The sequence below is a fragment of the Zingiber officinale genome, unplaced genomic scaffold, assembly GCF_018446385.1.
Source record: "Zingiber officinale cultivar Zhangliang unplaced genomic scaffold, Zo_v1.1 ctg249, whole genome shotgun sequence".
NCBI classification, from domain to species: domain Eukaryota; kingdom Viridiplantae; phylum Streptophyta; class Magnoliopsida; order Zingiberales; family Zingiberaceae; genus Zingiber; species Zingiber officinale.
This window is the reverse complement of record NW_024589920.1, coordinates 380,369-400,442: the sequence shown is the minus strand read 5'-3', so window position 1 is coordinate 400,442 and position 20,074 is coordinate 380,369. Positions and strand designations below refer to the sequence as shown.

The following is a 20,074-nucleotide window of genomic DNA, read 5'->3' as shown; positions in this document are numbered from 1 at the left end:
TCAACACTCAGGGCTAGTGCATACAATCGTCTTGATCGGACCCTTGGACCGGTAGAACCTCGAGCCCCTCGATACTGATGAAATTCTAAGTCGAGTCAGCGTCACCCAAAGTAAGGTCCTCTTCATCGCCCGGAGCTAACATGATTAACTATTTCGGCCGAGTAATCTAGCCGATATGACCTATGGTCCAATCAGACAAACTGGACACTTGATCCGACCAAACTCTAGGGCCAAACGGAGAGGCCCAGTAAAGGATGAGTCCCCGACCGCATTCCTCTAATCCAACCTAGTTGCTCTTGCAAACGACAGCTGATCAAACTACAGGAAGAATTTGATAAGTTTGCTCGTCAAGCATATTAAAAGCCCCTCAACCTAATGATCTCATTTTTTTTTTGACGTTTTGTGCCATGGATTATAAAAAAATATTTTATATGCAACCTGTACACTAGAAATTTTATCATGTCAAACGCAGAGATTGTGAGTCTATTTTAAAAAAGATGTCAGAGCATTTTTATAGTTTTTTTTAAAACCTCTTGATACGGTGCATTATCGTGGGGTCGGTAAGATGATGTGGTTAGGAGTCCAGACTATAGAGGAGTCAGAAGTCAAGATTACGTGAAGGTCAGAAGTCCAGCCTCCGTGGTTGGTCAGAAGTCCAGCCTCCGTGGCTGGTCAGAAGTCAGCTTCCGTGGCTGGTCAGAAGTCTAGCTTCCGTGGCTGGTCAGAAGTCAAGCTTACGTGGAGGTCAGAAGTCAAGCCTCCGTGGCTGGTCAGAAGTCCAGCCTCCGTGGCTGGTCAGAGGTCAAGCTTACGTGGAGGTCAGAAGTCAAGCTTGCGTGGCTGTGGTCAAAGTCTCAGCTGACGGGGTGGTCAAAGGATAGGATTACAAGTCAGACAATAGCCAGTCTCGATAGCGATCAAGAATTGGGCCCACAGGCCAAGTACAGCTGAGAACTGAATCCACAGGTCGGGTACAGCTGAGACCTGGACCCACAGGTCGGGTATAGCTAAGGAGTGGGCCCACAGGCCAGATACAGGCGCAGAAGGAAAGGCCTCAGGCGAAATACAGAAGGTCGGGATACAGACCTGGCATACAGGTCAGAACGTGCAAACCAGGGATAACAATAGACAAATGCAGGTCGGGAACAGACCTGGCGTACAGGTCGGGAACAGACCTGGCGTACAGGTCGGGACGTACAAGCCATGGATAACAGTAGATGAATGCAGGTCGGGAACAGACCTGACGTACAGGTCGAGACGTACAAGCCATGGATAACAGTAGATGAATGCAGATCGGGGAACAGACCTAACGTACAGGTCGAGACGTACAAGCCATGGATAACAACAGACAGAAGCAGGTCGGGGAACAGACCTGGCGTACAGGTCGGGACGTACAAGCCATGGATAACAACAGACAGAAGCAGATCGGGAAACAGACCTGGCGTACAGGTTGGGACGTACAAGCCACGGATAACAGTAGACAAATGCAGGTCGGGAAACTGACCTGGCGTACAGGTCGAGACGTACAAGCCATGGATAACAGTAGACAGATGTCGGTCGGGAAACAGACCGGGCATACAGGGCGGGACGTACAAGCCATGGATAACAGCGGGCATAAGTAGGTCGGGATACTGGGATACAGACTGAGCGTACAGGTCAGAACGTACGGGTCATGGATAATAGCTGACAAAAGTAGGTCGGGAGGCAAGCATGGCGCACAGGTCGGGGCATATGAATCACGGATAACAGCATACAGAAGTAAATCGGAGTACAGATCTCGGAATGCCGACCTAGCGTCCAGGCAATACAGGACAAACAAGTCAGGGAATCGTAACCGCCTGTCAGAGAATGTCAAAGAATAATCAATGTGTCAGGGAATATGCTAACAGTCGGGGCTCATTACCCCTTTGGTTCTGTCGCCAATCTATCAAGAGAAGCCACGTGTCATTCACTGTCAGACAAAGCCTGACAGTCGACATTCCCTGACATCCGCCAGGTCCCAGAAACATCCGTTGCAGTATAAAAAGGGATGTTTTGTCCCTTATGTAGGTACGCTCACTCGTCATTTCTCACTAGTCTTTATTTTTTCGTCCTTTCTCTATGTTTTCTGGGGGAAAAAGTATCTGACTTGAGCGTCGGAGGACCTGACCCGGGGACTTTTTCTCTGGTTTCTGATCTCTAACGACTCGTGGGCTCGTCTGAGTGTGCGCAGAGCCGTATTGTCATTGTCCTGGTCATCTCCCTTCGTCATCCGGCCGTGCGAACCTTTCCGAGGGGTGCCAGGTAGATCGGACGCCGCGGCGACTTTCCGTCAACTTCCAGTACATCAAGACCCGCCTTCATTCGACTCAGCTTCCGGACGGGATCACCTTCATTAAATGCAAATATTTCATAGGAAGATATCTGTGAGATAAAACAAGTGAACTAATAGCAAGCAATAGGTAGAATTATCTCCTGAACTAGGTTGGGGAAACTCAGATGCAATCTCAGAGTTAATTATGATTTTTCCTACTTAACTGAGTGAAACAAGTTAGAGGAAATGGAGTTGCCATTTCAGGCTCACTGTGTAATGTAAAATAAAAATAAATAAAATATCACATGTTTTGCAGGAGTCTCAGAAAAAAGTCAATCAAGTAACTCGTAACATAATTGTATGTACATCATCATGACAAGGATTAAAGATTCGTTCAAGTGGAGCTTGAACACCAGACTCTACTCTGACTAGAAGAAAATAATATCAATGTGTGTGTGTGTATATATATACTTTTGACTGTTTGGAGGGCCAGAGGAGCTTTGTTAATCTTGTTGCTTAGTGTTGATAGAAAACAATCCATTTTTAACGGATCTAGCTTGTTAACTGTTTGTTTATTCCAAGTACCTTAATCGATTTAACTGTTATTGAATAAAAAATAACAGACGCATTGCATTGGTGATTATCATGAAGTTTAATACTTGTTCAGCGATACTAAGCAGTCAAATTAAATTTCTTCTCTTTGAACTGTCTGAGGCAATGAGATCGAGTTGGAAACACGAAGCGCTACATCATGATGAAGCCAACTTCCTACATGCAGCTGGGCCTTGTCGATCGGTTATTTGTGGAAGTTCATAAACAGGATGAAGTCGAAGCACTTGAGAGATGGTAGAGCAACAGACAATTAAGGAGAAGACTGACACTGATATGATGGGTGTAAGGCATGCAAATCAGGGTCTTCGCTAATTGTCACTTTGTTTTTTCTCATGAAAATATAAATTGCTCACCAGACGTTTGCACACTAGCTAAATCTTTCTTATTCGCAGACAATGTCAAAGGGCCACATGATTTAATGGGGGGAACGATGGTCGTATGGTAAAATGAGTTACCACAGTCGTAGAAATGTGCAGGAAACTGAAAAAGAAGGAAAAGTTATAATTCAGGGAAGCAGCCAAGAGAAGAGAAGAGAATTTATCCAGAGGAAGAAAAAACAGGTCTAGGTCTAGGTATAGGTCCAGTTAGTTGGTTTAATTGTTGGAGATTAAACCTACGTAAGAGAAATGAAAAACATGTGAACTAGTCTGTTGTGGTGGTAATTATGATAACCAATTTTGTATAAAAGATTGGGATGTAATAATTAAAGAAGAGTGACCTAACTAGAAATGAATTAATATTTCAATCAACATATGATCTTCTTGAGAAACATATGAGTATAGTAATTGTCATGATGATTTGCAAGCATGCAGAGCTTCCCTGAATGGTGGTGATGGCAGTAATGGCTCCTCCTCAAGAAGCTTACATGTTGGCCGCAGGGATAGAGCTAGAAATTTTATATCAAAAGGTAAAATATACATATTTACGTTGAGGGGAGGCAACCGTGTCATTGTCTCTCATTCGTCTCTCTTTCACCCTTATTCCTATACCCCAAATTTTAAGTATAAGAAATATATGAGGTATAGGAATAAGGGATGAAAGAGAGTTGAATGGGAGGCATTCCCCTCAACATAAACACATATATTTTACTCCCTCAATATAAAATTCCTAATTGATTCCCCCGGCTATGTCCCTAGTTGGCTGAAATATCAATTTATTTATAGTTACGTCACTCTTCTTTAATTATCGCACCCCAATCTTCTATACAAAATCGACTAGCGGATATGTTCTTCATTTTTCTTACATGTGTTTAATCTCCACCAACTAAATCATCATTGATGACTAACCTATACCTAGACTTAAAAGTACATAGAACTGTTAAAAGTTACGAGTTGTAAATTTGATAGTGACCAAGTTAGCTAGGTCACATCCATTTTAATCATTCCACTAACTTTAGTGGTGTAAACCCCTAATTCTAGCTTATCAACGTTTTCATTCACACATCTCAATCGAGACCTAAACCATCTCATGTTGCACCAACATTCGCGTAGTCGGGTTAGATGGATCATGTCAAGAAAAAAAAATTAGCTAAGCAATATACGCATGCATTAATGATATATATATATATACTTGGTTGCTAATCAATTAAGACGTAATTAGGTGAAATAATAGTGGTCGAGTTTCTATTTTAAAACTTATAGATATGTTTAACTAAGTTTATATTACATATTTAAATTTTAATATGGATATAATTTTAATTTTTTAAGAAAATACAAAAATTAAAGATCTCAACAACTTGAAAAAAAAATGTGAAAACTCAAATACGGATTGAATTTTCATATCATCTTGTAAAAAATTCAAATATAATCTATATCATTTTAAAATACTCAAATATAACCTCAAAACATTAAACAAATATATATATATATATATATATATATATATATATATATATATATATATATATATATATATATATATATATATATATATAATAGAGAGAGAGACATAGAGTAATTTTATGTCTAAACACTAAGGAAAATATTATATTGAAAAAAATAATTTGTAATATTATGAAAGTTTTCTGTATATTGAAAATATTAAATATTATTATATTAAAAATGATTTTCCGATCTGGCGGGGCAATTTGTTTGATTTTATTTGTGTGTGGTGGAGGCGGGGTCGGGGCCTAGTTGTCATTGAGCTCTAATTTAGTTTAATTTGTTGGATTCTTATTAATCTAAAATTTATATACTCTTGTTTATTAAATCTCATTGCTATTTTATAACAATAACAAAAAGAAAAGTAAAGAAATTCTCAAAGAGTTTCCTACGGTACCATCAGCCATATTCTTCCCTATTAAAAGATTCTCAGCTACTCAGTCGAGGTGTTTGTTGATATTTGAACCATCAAATTGCAAAACATGTAGCAAGTACATTCATTAACCATGACTTCCAAGGCATGTTTACTAGCTGGAAAGAAATTAAACAAGCGGTGCTTCAAGCACAAACAAGATAATAAACTTTTTTTTTCTCTATCCTTTCATGTTTGCTCAGCCTTGGCTTCTTCCGTTGGTGAACAAGGGTAGATATATTCTTCCTTCACTACTTCCCTTCTTTTCCTTGCCCTTCTGCCATTCCTTCTTCATCTTCATCTTTATCGCCTGCTTGCACTTCTCCTGTTGGAAATGAATCTGATCATAAGTGAATCCAAGAAACATCATCATTTTTCTTAAGTTATGGGAAATATTTATAGCCAGGGGCTGAGCCAACACATGCCCAGCTGCCCACAACCAGACCAGGACAAAAAAAAATATTATTACACAGCCGGCCTAGACAGATTTAATCTATTATATTTTAGATTTATATAAATGACAGATATATTTACTATAAAATTATTAATACATTTTATTTTAATAAAATATAATATTTAAATTTGATAAAAATAAATAAACATAATATTGACTACTATTGCAAACTATGTTCTTCATGTAGTAAAAGTATTTTAAAAGTAAAATCATATTGTAGAATGTAGATTTGTAATCATGTTGGACTACAAGTTGATACTTGTTAATCATGATAATACTCATTAAAATAAAAGGATACCATGAACTTATAAACATTGCATACACACGTGATGCCAGAATATGCAAAGAAGAATGGCGAAAGAAATTTTAAATTTCTTTTTATACTAGTTGTTAATAATTTGGGCGATAACTGATGGTAGTAAAAAAGATTATTCGAAGACAATAGGCAAGGATTTGTAACCATGGGTAATGAATACCTAGCAAACCATCTATTTTTTTGACTTTCTTGTTCTCTTCGAAACTTGAGGGTTTTTTGCGCCTTTCTTAGCCGGTGTGGTAATCATTTTGGCCTTCTTACGCGCGGAACCCTGCAAATATTGAAGACTCATTAGCATTGTGAATACAGTGCAGAATAAAGAAAAGGCATTTTTCAAAAAATATTAAAAGAGAAGAATTTAAGCAACTTGATGTCTGCCACAAGTTGGCGGGCAATAGAAAGAAATGCTACAGAAATTCTAAACATTCATACGCAGCTTACTTCTCAGTCAATAAAGCAGACAAAAGGTACATATTATAAAGTTTATCTGTTGCTAACCAGCTACCAATATTTCTTGGCTTCTATCTTGACTGGGAGAAAAAAAAACTAAACTAAACTATACAGGAACTGATGTGGCATATTAGTGAGAACCCAACCAAAGAGTGACAAAGAAAAACTATAAAAAAAATAGTTATGATTTCTAGCATATTTCAGTTTTCATAATTTAGTACGCAATGTATGATTGATGACAATATTTGAAACCTCCATTGAACCTGAATTTTTCACACGAAGATATCTGTGAGAAAAAACAAGTGCACTAATAGCAAGCAATAGGCAGAATTATCTCCTTGAACTAGTTTGGGGAAACTCAGATGCAATCTCAGAGTTAATTATGATTTGCCCTGCTCAACTGAGTGGAACAAATTAGAGGAAATGGAGTCACCATCTCAGGCTCACTGTGGAATGTGAAATAAAAAAAACTGAACAAAATATCACATGCTTTGAAGGAGTCCCAGAAAAAATAGTCAATCAACCAACTGATAACATAATTGTAAATAGCAAACAATCATAAAAGATGTACATCATGACAAGGATTGAAGATTCATTCAGCAGAGCACCAGACCCTGACTAGAAGAAAATAATATCAATGTTGTGCCAACACATGACATGGTGTTGGTGACACCAATTGTTAAAGTCATTTCTGGAAATATATATATATATATATATATATATATAATTCAAGGGCTTATTTGAAAATTCTAATGGGTAATTAAAACCCTTGTTTTTTCTTTCCTTGGCACAGCCCACGATGCAAAACCATCATTTTTGCTCACTCCCAATGTGACAAATCCTTCGAACATGACCTAGACAGCCATCCAAACTTTGCATGATCTCTGCAAGCATTTCCAACCTTAATACTCTCAAACAATTTATGGCCCCCAATAGAAACAATTATTTGCAATCTTTGGTTTGCATTCCCATCAAAATCGACGAAGGGTGCTCTTAAATCCCACAATCTCTCCTCTTTTTCATTTCCCAAGGTAGTACTTGTTGTGGCCACCGTAAACATCGCTATGTAGGTGTCTTTTTGAAGTCTCCATACTGCAGGTAAGGTTGAGCTAACCCTAACAAAGGTCATAATTCAGCCCATTCTCATGTAAATTTGTGGTGTATTTCCTCTGACAGCACCTCCCACTTCAAGGTATGTTCTGTGTGCAACCCTCTTGGTCAGCAATTATCAGGAGACAAAATAGTGATGACTGACATTCCTTCCACCACCGGCTACCTAGGTTACATTGATCCCTTGACTTTTGCTCAGTGACAACTACATAGAAGTTTTGTTCTGGCAGTGACCCTCTTCTTTCCTTGCCAATGAGCTTCTCCCTTTCGTTGAGTTCTATCTTTTAGACCTCTCTGTTGTGTTGGTTCCAGTTGTAAGCAGAAAGTATCAAGTGTTGTAGATGTTTTTGATTTCCTTCGTGATCCACAGTGAACTTTATCCCATCACCTCCTTCGTCTACTGAAAACCGCGAACTCCATAAAGAAAGTTTACTGCCATCAACAGTCCTTCGAAACCAATCAAGTAATGTTTGAGCAGATCAGAGAGGTCTTCAAGGCAACTAATTCACTTTATGCTTAATAACTTCGTTTTGAGCTTCAGAGATGTTGTGCGTGCTCTGTGTATAAGTGCTTGGTAGTGATGGTCCTTCATTTTCATGTATCAAATGTGAGTGAATCATTTCCTGTGAGTTATTGTTGTAGTTATGCTCAATGGCAGCAATTAGAGGATTATTTTAACCAATCGATGATTGCAAAGGGGTTAGTTAAATCCTTTTGGTTAACCTTAGTTTAACATTTTTGTCCTATGATACTCTATATTTTCCTTGTGTACATTATTAGTCAGTTTAATTCGGTTTAAAATTGCTTTTGTATGAGGCAACCAACACCTCTCCTATAGAAGGGTTGACCATAATGGTATGACCAAGTGAAGTCATTAGGAGGGTGGTGCCGGTGTACACAGTTAGCAATTTTAAAAAAAAACAGTATGTTAGTTAAGCCATAATAAATCATATATCTGAAGAAAGTCGGCAGTAAGCAGACTAAACTAAAATACCAGGGTTATCAAAGAGGTAAGCATATAAACATGCAAAACCAATGTACCCCAATCTTTCTCCACATAAGGTTCTTGTCTATTCACTAAACAAAAGCTTCAAATTATAGAATTTTTTTGACAATATCTTCATGTTCTTATTCTTCAATGGTATAAATACAAATTTAGGCTTAGTGGAATTCAGTGGTGTCATAGTTTACCTTGGTCTTATCTGTATGATCACCATCTTCATTTGTCTGATCACTTTGATGAACAGGATTTTTTGTTACCTTATCTGCCTCTTCTTCTGAATCAAATGAAAAATCATCAAGTGTTCCTGCAAAATAATAGAGCTTCAAGTTAAAAGTTCAGTAGAATAAAAGAAAGAATTATGATAAATGATAACTGCAATTGTAGCATATGTTACAAATAGTTTTGTCGTCAACACCATCAAACAGTATCAAATCCAACTATTTATTCTGAATTTTCTATATTATTATAACAAAGAGAAAGAGGATTGTAATGGAGATATGAAATGGAAAAAAAAAACAGAACCTTTATGGGGGCTCAAATAAAGCAGCATTAGATAAGAACCAACTGAAAAGGTAAAGCTTGAAGCTAAACTAAAAGTTTGGACTATTACAACCTTCTAAATGCCAAAGACACTCCGAGAGAATCAAATATGAGATAGTGAATAAACAGAAGAAAAAGAAAAAACTTGATATTAAGAAGCATTGACCCAACAGTTTGTAAACAGCATGTTTCTGGATACAGATTCTCTAACAATCATCCACAATAAACTTTCAACATGATAGAAGAAGATTCAATATATAACTTTTACCTTCAACCATTGTCTCAGCTTCAAATACATTTGACTTTGGTTCCAATTGTATAAAATCATTCATGATTGCCTCTATCTGTCCATAAAGAGAATCGAGATGATCACTTTTGTATTACAGAACAATGGGACCTATCCTCTAGAAAGTTATTTGATGAGTTGCATTAAGAATAACTGGGTTTCAGTGACATAAGCTAGAATGCCCATACAAATAAATGCATCTCAAGGGATGGCTATAATAAATCTAGACAAAAGCAGCTCTATTACTATTAAATGATAAAGATCCATGGACAAAAATACTAGGTGGTAGAGAAAAGATTCTTTCTTTTCTCAAAATAGGTGTCATAAATTATACTGAAACTCTTTTCTTGCATTCTGAATGATTATAACAGGAACATGTGAGAACTGATGGACCATGATATTTAAATTATCATGTTAAAGCACAAACAAAACTCTGTTAAAAGAATAGTTGAAAGTTACAGGTTTGATCCCTTAGTCAAATGTTTTACTTATGATGGTCAAGACATGGGATAAGTGAATACTTGAAACAAAATATCCAATAAACCACAAAAACTTCGAACCAAGAATGTCAAAAACCATATGTTTGTGTAGCAAATACTCACATAACATAAAACAACTTCCAAGGTAATATTGTCTAGATAAGCTTTTAATTTTGGATGAAAATCTAGTTTTAGGATAGCAGCCACAAATGTAACAACATCATCAATAAATGGAAGCACTCACACACAATCACATTGTTGTTGTATGGGCATGCCAACGTTCGTTTTAACCCATTTTGAATGATACAAACATAAAACCTACAAAACCCCATTTAAGACAATTACAGTCAAATAAAACCTAATTTCTATGAATTCATTATATTCTTATTTTTCAAAGTCAACAAACCAAATGGGAGGGCAGAAAAGGATGGGTCCAGTTGAAAAATGTCAGCATGGTTCAAACTTCAAACTGCATCAATTTGTGTCAACGCTAGGAGATTAAAAGGGTGGGTCAATCCAGAACCATTGACAATATTGGTACTGATAACAAAATACATTTCTTGAAAATTATTCAGTATTTGACACTTCATTTATGATGCGGTAATGATGAGGGGCCCTACCCTGCTGTCACGTTGGAGGTTAAAAGAGGTCAAAGTCAAGACAGTCAACGCGTATAGGGTATCAGCCGGTCGGGAGAAACATTCCCCGACTGGGAGGAAGGATCCGATCCACCGTCGCCCTCGACACGGGAAGTATTCAAACAACCGACGCTCAAGGGAGAACGACGCGCAGAAGCTGAGCCGAGGTGCCGCTCGGCTCAGCCGAGCAGCAGACTCAACAACAGCCGAGCATGCGGACAGTGGACTTCCGACCGAGCGGCTATCCCGCTCGGCCCAGCAACAGACAACACTTGGACAGTGGACTTCCAACCGAGCGGCTATCCCGCTCGACGCGACAGCATGTGGACTGCAAAATTCTGGCCGATCGGCTATTCCACTCGGCCAAGCAACAGACACAGCATGCTATCTTTTGATATCCTTTTGAGAGTTAGTGCCACTGATAAGTGGCATGGTCAGACAGAGGATAGTACGGCGGAAGCTTCCCCTGTCACTTCAGAGATATACTCGACTGTTGTTGAGTATGCTGCCCGGCCGAGTGGAGGTGCCGCTTGGCTCGCCTTCTGCGCGTCATTCTGTAATATTTTTATTTTATGCATTACATTTATTTTTATATTCTTTCAAATTATCTTCATTCACACATATTGTAATTTTTTATTTTTATTCATTTTAGATTATGCCAAAAAAAGGTTATATTGGCTAAATATTTCTAATTCTTTTGTGTTACATATTTACACATATTTAAATTCACATACTTTTGTTATTTACATTTTGAAATTTGTCATATATTTATTTATTGTATTTCTATCTCCCTATTCTTATTTTGGAACAAATGCATGGCATCACCATTGTCCATTGACCTAGAATGACCAAATAACGAGTCAAATTGAAAAATCAACTCACCAATTAGTTCAAGCTACATAATATTGTGTGAAATTATCTTCTTGGCTTGGAAAAATGTGTTATTCTTTCATAACAAGAATTACTGAATTAATTCTCCAAATTTGAAGTATTCTTTCTAGTTCAGGTGGAGATTTTTGAATGGCCAATTTTTTTGTCTAACAAACACCAGAAAACACACAAGGCATTCTCATAAAACACTTATTCAGTGACAAGAAATGAGCTTCAATATATTCAACTTAAAACACAATAGAGAACCTTCTAATATTTGTTTGCAATGAATAAAGCATATTAAGGAACACATTGATTACAAACCTTTGCTTCTGATTGTCCTATGCTGACCTAAAAAAAGGAAAACAAACAAATTAGTCAGATAATTCTTTCAAAAGCATTTTTATTTTTAATTATAAAAGTAACTTTAAATGGGTGGGCAGCATACAACACAAAATGTCCTTGAAGGAACTATTGTTGTTTTATATACAGTCCCTGTGACAAAGAGCAACAAAAATATCAAATGCTAGGAAGGGTGAATTTCAAGCCAGCAACAAATGAATTTCATGGATTAACATGTAGGGAAAAAACTAGTGAAGTATAATATATGCAAAGAGCGGAAAAAAAAACTAGAACAAAAGTTTATCCAAAAATAATGGAAATATTAAAAATAATCAAAACACACATATAAAAAACCTATAGCTTATTCTACTCCAGCAATGCATAAAAGGAAATATTACTAATGATAACCATTTCAACAACTTCAATATGCTTAAACTTTATCCAGAAACTGAAAGAACCAGTAGCATCTATATTGTATCAAATTCACAAAAACAATTTATAAAACAAGAATAAAAATCTGAGGCAAATTGAGCAAGTTAAAAGAAATTTGCTAGCTGCATAATGGTTAATGTCTTTAAAAAAATTTCAAAGTTTTACAAAGCATATGAAAGTTGAGTACCACATATATAATATACTGCATGCTTATACAAATGTTGCTAATTATAATTAATAAATAAAAAAAATATGTTACTAAAGTTTTTTTTGTTTTCAGGAACGTTGATGGCAAATTATTATTTACAAGAGAAGTCAAAAGGAAACAGAGATAAATATGGTCTCCTGATGAACATGTTATAGATCACATAGATAACTTCGAGAAAATGGTTAACTAAACTCAATAAGATTTAAATAACAAAATAAAATAGGAAAAAAAGGGAATGGAGCTGCATTCGATTCCATACTATGATGAAGAGAAGAAAGAAAGAATAAAAATTCTGAAGAGTTAAATAAAAGTAACCTTTTAGGTCTAAGAGCAAATCATTGTTCCCAGTAGGACCATTTGAAATTACAATTCGTCCAACAGCACCTACATCTCCTCTAAGATCTATGGAGTCCCCATCACATTCAACAAGTGCCTGAGTAAGTGCAATAAAACAAATTTATCAAATACAAATAACATTACTGCACCAAACTCAGTATCATGTATCGTACTATTAACAAAACAAAAAGAATTACATCTGACCAAAAAATATCCGAGGAGAAAATTTAATAAAATACTTTCTGTTGTTTGGCCAACGCTTGACTCAAGTGTTAAACAACTAATGCATGAATAACTTTTCATACAGGAATAGGTTGCCTATTAACCAAATGGCAAGGCATGAACTGGAAGGATCAAATGTTATTCTACTCTAGTAATATATGATATATTAAAGGGAAATAGAACCCTTTTTAATTGCATAATCTATATGTTAATAAAAACAAGAAATACCTTGGAACGTTGTACTTTGTCTGTGAACACTAAAGGTAACCTGGAGACCTGAAATACAGAAGAGTTATCCATTATACTATAATAAGCAAGCAGGCAACAACAACAAAAAAAGTGACAAGGAGAAGCAGTAATACATTACAACAAGCATATCAAATCCTATACCATTTGCTGTTTAGAAAGGGAACAACCTAACTAGCAACTCAAATTCACATTTGGTCATGTGAGCAATGTTGACGGCAAAGGGAAGAAAGAAAACATTTCTTGAAATCATTCAGCTGAGCAAAATTACTGGTAGGATGTGGGATCTTACAGAAGATCCTGCAGGTTTATCTTGTGTGCTTTCTTCAATTGGTTCCTTCTTATTGGGACTCAAAGCATCTATCTCAAAAATTATTCATCAAATTTAAACATTAAATGAAACAGAAGTAGTAGAAAATCGAGACAAAAAATAAGATGGAACCTAAGCAATGTTTCATTTACTAGGTGCATAAATATAAATTTTACCTTGGCTCAAAATTTGATTATTCTCATGTTTTGCATCTGTTGGTTCCACAGTCTTGATTAGAAGGCTTTCTTCACCAATATTAATTTTGATAGAATCTCGCTCATTCTTCCTTCCCTTTGGCTCTTGTTTTGCATCCGTTGGTTCCTCAGTCTTGATTAGAAGGCTATCTTCATCATTATCAATTTTGATGGAATATTGCTCACTCTTCCTTCCCTTTGGTTCATGTTTTGCATGAGCAGACCTTTTGGGGTTGTTTACTGGAGAGGAATCAGACCCAGAAGATACTGTTACAACATCCGTGCTTGGAGGCTGCTCAAATTTTTCAACGTGTCAAACTAGAATAATTGTCATCCCGGCCAATGCGCATTGAATGCTTTTAAAATCTTGCACAGACTTAGTAGCATAGGAGCAGAGGCTCCAACATTCAGCTCAATATTACTTTTCCTACGTGTTAAATCTGGCTGGGTACAGCTTAAGCCCAAACAAAGGGTAATCGATCGTAAAACAAAAAACTGTGCTTGAATTCCCATTTAACAGGGGTCTTATACATGAATTTTAACTCAATATCGAACAAATTTATGAGATTCTGAGACAGTGACATAAAGGTCTTCCTATGCTTTTAAACATTCAAAAGGTAAGCAAAATAAACAAAATGGTACGAAAAAACGGATTTTTTAAAACCTTCATTTCACTTCCGCTAACCTTCATCGAGAAAACAGAAACCAAACCTATTCGTGAATCATGAGCGATAGTGTGAAGAGAATTTGGTGGCGAGAGAAGTAGGAGGACCTGGAACAATCGCAACCAGTCGGGGGATCCTTCGCGCGAGTCGCTCATAGCTGCAGACTGGACTAAGGTTTGGAGAGGGTTTGCCTTTGCCCCTCTTCTCGATTCCCTAAGAGAAAGTGGAAGATGGGTCTCAGTGCAAGGTCGAAGTAGCCGCGAGGGGCGCTATGCCTTCGCCTAGGAAATATTCGCATCCGATGAGAAGACCAGAAAGCGGAGAGTCTCCGATCATCGCGGTCTCCGACGGCTGCTCCTGCTACATAATCCTCATGGCCGTCGTCCTCAGGAGAGTGGGAGTGCAGTGGAATTCAGCAGCGAGGCAGACGATTGCGATCGGGGAAGGGCGAGAAGTGACCTGACTGACTGACTGGCCGGCTCACCGAAACGTAGGGTTTATGATAACGAACGAGCGAATGCGATGGCTCATTGCAGGAGGGGTAAGACACGGAAGTTGCCCGCCGCACGATCGTGCCGATGGTCGACTCGATCGAACGAATCAAATGCTTTTAGGTCTTGGGCCTCTTGGCGGACTGCCCAGGTTGCCTCAAAAGCACATGTATGAAGACACTCTTAACTCTTCGATTGCAAAAATCTTTCGCTCTATTTTAATTACAAAATCGTCCCCCATTGAAAGCCTACGTAAGTGTCTTCGTATGTTCCTCAAGCGACATCAAATGATTTTTGATGAAAATACACACTGATCGTGTCTTTGCATTGAAGGGTTTAGAGTTTCTGTCAATATTCTTCTTTCAGAATGACACAAGAAAGCGGGTCGAGTGTTTTATTCTCTGCTGTTCAATTATCCACAAAGATATCACTTTCAAAACTTTCGGATTTGCAAAAGCTCAACCAGTTTATTATTTTTTTGTTATTAATTTTTTAAAATTGTAGGGTTTAGTTGATCTTAGACAAAAACTGCACAGGGACGTGTGTTAGATCACTTTAATAATTTTTTTGAAGCATACACAAAAAAAGGAAGGCATCATGAATCTGTTATTTTATATGATCGACACATAGCAATGATCAAGATATGTAGTATATCTGTGGTATATTGGTCAATATATTTCAAAATTAGGATTCAAATTTTCAAACCTTTAGATTCTCAAGTATAGCTTATAATTGTGAATTATAAGCACGAATTAGTAGTATAGTAAAATAAAATAATTTGAAAATCTTAATATTTATTCATTTTGTCCCGCCAATGGCCTTGGTATTAGGATATCATGGCAAATTAGGGCATGAAATAATCTCATATCAGGCTCAACGTGAGCTGATATGATCGCATATCAAGCCCAATATGGGCCTAATATAATCGCATGTTAGGTGTCCAACGTGGGGTCTGATATAATAGCATATCAGTCCTAATGTGGACATGATATAATCTCATATCAGGCCCAATGTGGGTCTAAATACATTGGGCATGATATTATCCTATATAATATTTATCTTGTCGTAGAAGATAACAAATCATTTAAGTTTTTCAAGTGTACGGTTGCTTTCACTAGAAGAGACGTTTCTTTGTTGTTTGGTATTGCATACCGAGGTGTTTCGATTCTGATCAATTCAACTAAAATATTGAGTGATCTCTTTCTAACTTACTTCTCAAATAAAAAAGAAGCTAATAGATCAAGAATTAAGGAGTTGTTTAAATTTTATGTCAATCGTGTTGAATTAGATAATGATATTTTATTATTTTTGTGAATTCTACATTTGTATATATTTATTTTTGTCTTATTTTCTTCTATTGCATATAAGGTCCTTTTAGGTCTTATAGATATAATAGATAATTTTGACTATCTTGTTATATTTAACTGGATTGAAGTCATTCATGAATTTATGGCTCCACAATTACCTAAGATTGGGGACATATTTTCATCAACTTGGACAATACACTCCAACACCAACCTCCCTTACCTAAAGGGATTTACTGATCTTTTGGCAGTGAATTTATTTTTAATGGAAATTTGACAACATTTTACGAACATGTATGAATATGTAACACTTGTGATGATAAAGCATACATGATTTTTGGAGCATATTCCAATTTAGAAATCATATAATATTAAAGGAGCATGAATAAATAAGTGGATCAACATTCCTTCACATATTATTAAAGTGAGAGTTGTGTTCAATCGAGTTTCATTTGAAGGAGTAAATATTGAAGATTGTCACATGTTAGGTTAATATGAAGTTTTTAACATTTGTTTTTATAATTTGACGGGTTATGATTGAACTAATCCCTATCCAATATGAAAAAGCATCGGTTGAGAACCTTAATTTCGTTGACGACATCCCACGTCCAATAGAGACATCACAATTTAATGACATCAAACCAAGAAGGCAAAGTAGTAAGAAATGGTTTAACTGCATTATTCAAGCAAACCGAATCAAGGAACTAACAATGGAGAACATGCATTTGAATGATAAAGTGAAAGAATTGCTCAAAATACTAGAAAATAAAGGCATGTACTCTCAATCAAGCGATCATGTAGTCGATCCTCATTCTAAACCAGTAGTTTTTGGAACAAGGAGTATGAGAGGACATGACAAAAATCATTATGATTATAGAGGGATACTTCAATTGATAGTTCATTGTGGCTCCAACTTTTACCTAAGAGGAAGCAGAGCAAGATACAAATATGCAAGTCTGTGGAGAACGTTTTAATATAAGTAGAGGCTAAAAAATTTGTAAAATAACCTGATTTTGTGGGTAAGGGGAAAGAAAAAAATTGATGAGGATGATATGAAAGAAGAAAGAGACATCATCACAATAATGAAAGGCAATTATAAAGAAGATGTAGAAAAGGAAGCAGCTAGGATTGGCCAACTTAATCAAATGAGGAAACAAGTCATTGTTGTAAGTGTGTATTTGCATACGAAATAGTATGTCGTTTGATTTAATTAATTAATTAAATGTGTCTATGTTTATGATCATAGTTTGTGAAGAAATAATTTAAGATTCTGAAGAAGAAAAAATAAGATGAAGATGCGACCTACTTGTTAAAACAATTGGAGAACCTAAAGTATATTAGTATACATAATGTATTTAATTAAGTGATAAGTTAATATAATTATTTGGTGCTTTAATTTATTTTCTTAATTTAAACTCATTGATTTACTTTGCAGGTTTACAAGAGAATTAGTTTGGGAGGAATCTCCTTTTTGTTTAAATGTGCATCATGTGAATAAACAAATTTTTACAAAATGGGAGATAATTGACACGTATTGTAAAATTCTATTTAGGGAGACATTCTCGTTTGATAGGTCATGCAATAAATCTATATATTATTTAACCTTCTTCCCAGTAAGAAATCTAAATGAATTAAGAATATATAATATTAGAATATATTTTATGATTTGGTTAAGTATGTATAACTTTGCATATTTGTTGTCAATAATAAAATCCTCAAACAAGTCTGCCTTGTAACAAGTGATAAAGACAAATACGGAAAATGAAGGGTTTAGGTATATTTTTATACCTTTCTCTAGTGATAATGCACACTTTCACTTGTTGTCAGTGGACACCAAAACAATGATATTCAATCATTACAATTTTCTTACAAGTGGAAGTAAATTGAAATATGAATTTGAAACATCGGTGAATATCCAATATTTATGTGTATGCTAGTATTGTAGTATAAATGCTATTTGATGTAAAATTTTAATTTCATATTCATTCTTACATGTGTCAAAATTTAACTAAAAATACTCCCAGAGTGGTGTCAAAATCTAGTTCGGAACATATCCAATGACTTCGACTACATTGCATATGTTGTGTCATTGCCTTTTGATGTGGTGTCAAAGGTCATGATCTCGGACGCCCCACACAGTCAATTTCATTACCATCTATAAAGATAACTCAAGAAACTATAGATGGTCCATATGGGAAGGGTATTTCCTGACTTTTGTTGAGATTTGACAATTGTTTAATGCGACAAATCTATGCTATGGTTACCCTCTCAGCTATGTCCTGGGTTATTGTGTTGCCTTTTATAGTAAAAGATGATTACGCTTATCCTAGATATCCTCACAGTTTGTCCCAGGATTATATGAAGGAAGATAAATTATGGGATCAGTTTATAAAAAAAAATGATTGACCGGGTCAAGTAATGTTGAATCTGGGATGACTGGTCCTGCCCCACGAAAAATTTCCATTGACTATCTAGGTAACTTGGAAAAATACATATGCAATATGCAAGCTCATCTTGACAACTAACATTCTCATGTTCCTTATCTATTAAGAGAAACATCAATCAATTTATATATGATAAAAGGTGATTCGTTCATCCCAGCGCCTCCGTCAATCCGTTCCTAAACCAATACGGAGGAGGTAAATCACAAGTGGCTACTAGCCATTAATGCAAATGGCCAAGATATGAGGGGGGACATGTTCAGACGTGCTCAGTTTAATTTGACCCCAAAAACTTATATAATAATATCCTATCTCTCAACCACCGCACCGTCCCATGAAGATAACATAGATCAGTTTATAACCACTATATACTATATAGTGAAGTGATTAGTAAAATCATCTTGACATATACTGCATGTCCTTGTAGTTATCATTGCCATCCGCCTAGAGTCAGCTTGCAAACTTATAAATATCTAGAAACAAATCATCACTAATTTACCAAACAAATACAAGGCCTGAAATAATAGCTTATGATGCCGATGAAAATCAAAATTCATGATTTTTAGTTTTACTTTCTCTTCTATTGGTTATGTTTTTAAATTTTATCTTTGGATAGAGAAAAGTCTTACGATCGATTCTCCAATATCAACTATAACAACTCGTTCAATAAGTGAGATAATTCATAAAACTGATAGCCTCAATCATTGATCATCATCATTTTACCTTATAATAAAATCAAACAGTGTGTTCATTTGGTTATGTGCCAATGTAATTAAAACGAGATTTATTTAATACTATTTATTTTTCTGCAAAGTTGTATTTTTTTTCCCTAACTTGGAAAGAATTTCGTCCCACTATCAATGTCTTTCTAATAGCCCCGAAAAGTCTCAGCCCATTAATTATTAGACTAAAATTGGGTCAACAATCATGAATTATAAATTAATTCATGATTTATTTCTCTTTATATAATTTACAAGTGGAACATCTAATATAATTATTTTATTATTTATTTTTAAATTTTTTATAAAAAAAAACAGAAGGCGATTGTTCGCACACGAGGGAGACACCGATCCAGCGCGCGCGCGGGGGGGCCTTTGACCGCCAAAACGCGGTCTCGTGACGTCGTAGGTGGGGCCGGGGAGCGAGCGCGACCGACACCACATGGCGTGCTGTTGACCGGCCACCTCCGGGATCTGGTCAGAATCTAGGAGTTGTCCTCCGGGTTACGTGACCCTGTCGCCTTCTTCGTTGTTTCGTCTCCATCTTTGTTTCCCAATTTGCCCAACGTATGTTTTTTCTTCTTCGTTTTGTTCCCCTCCAAAAAAAAAATAATCAAACTTTATATCATCCAATTCGCATGGATTATATAATTTAAACGGAACAGATGAACCTGTTTTTGAGGGGGACACAGCTGGGATAAAGTAGTAAAAATGGAGAGCGAGATAGCTAGACAATTAGTCATCATAGAGTTTATTAATTTATATATGTGGATAGCCATGCATGCAGTCATTGGGTGCAATCAATTCATTGGGCAGCTTGC

At 36.2% G+C, this 20,074-nt stretch overlaps 1 protein-coding gene across 1 annotated transcript; it reads right to left on the bottom strand.

The window, feature by feature from the left end:
* Positions 1–5,485: 5,485 nt before the first annotated feature.
* Positions 5,486–14,812, bottom strand: LOC122037261 (DNA-binding protein BIN4-like). The gene is made up of 11 exons (XM_042596703.1): positions 14,406–14,812; positions 13,616–13,925; positions 13,422–13,489; positions 13,112–13,159; positions 12,641–12,758; positions 11,792–11,838; positions 11,668–11,694; positions 9,339–9,414; positions 8,719–8,834; positions 6,128–6,238; positions 5,486–5,522 (listed from the first exon to the last, which is right to left on the bottom strand). Exons 1-10 carry the CDS (start codon positions 14,451–14,453, stop codon positions 6,140–6,142), a joined length of 957 nt encoding a protein of 318 aa, XP_042452637.1. The 5' UTR covers positions 14,454–14,812; the 3' UTR covers positions 5,486–5,522; positions 6,128–6,139.
* Between the last annotated feature and the right edge of the window lie 5,262 nt (positions 14,813–20,074).

Bases quoted from the DNA above. Each gene is read 5' to 3' on its own strand.
- LOC122037261 (XM_042596703.1), bottom strand. From the start codon at position 14,453: ATGAGCGACTCGCGCGAAGGATCCCCCGACTGGTTGCGATTGTTCCAG. The intron at 13,926-14,405 runs GTCCTCCTACTT...AAATTTGAGCAG, and splicing joins ACTGGTTGCGATTGTTCCAG to CCTCCAAGCACGGATGTTGT. The intron at 6,239-8,718 runs GTAAACTATGAC...CAATATTTGCAG, and splicing joins ATCATACAGATAAGACCAAG to GGTTCCGCGCGTAAGAAGGC.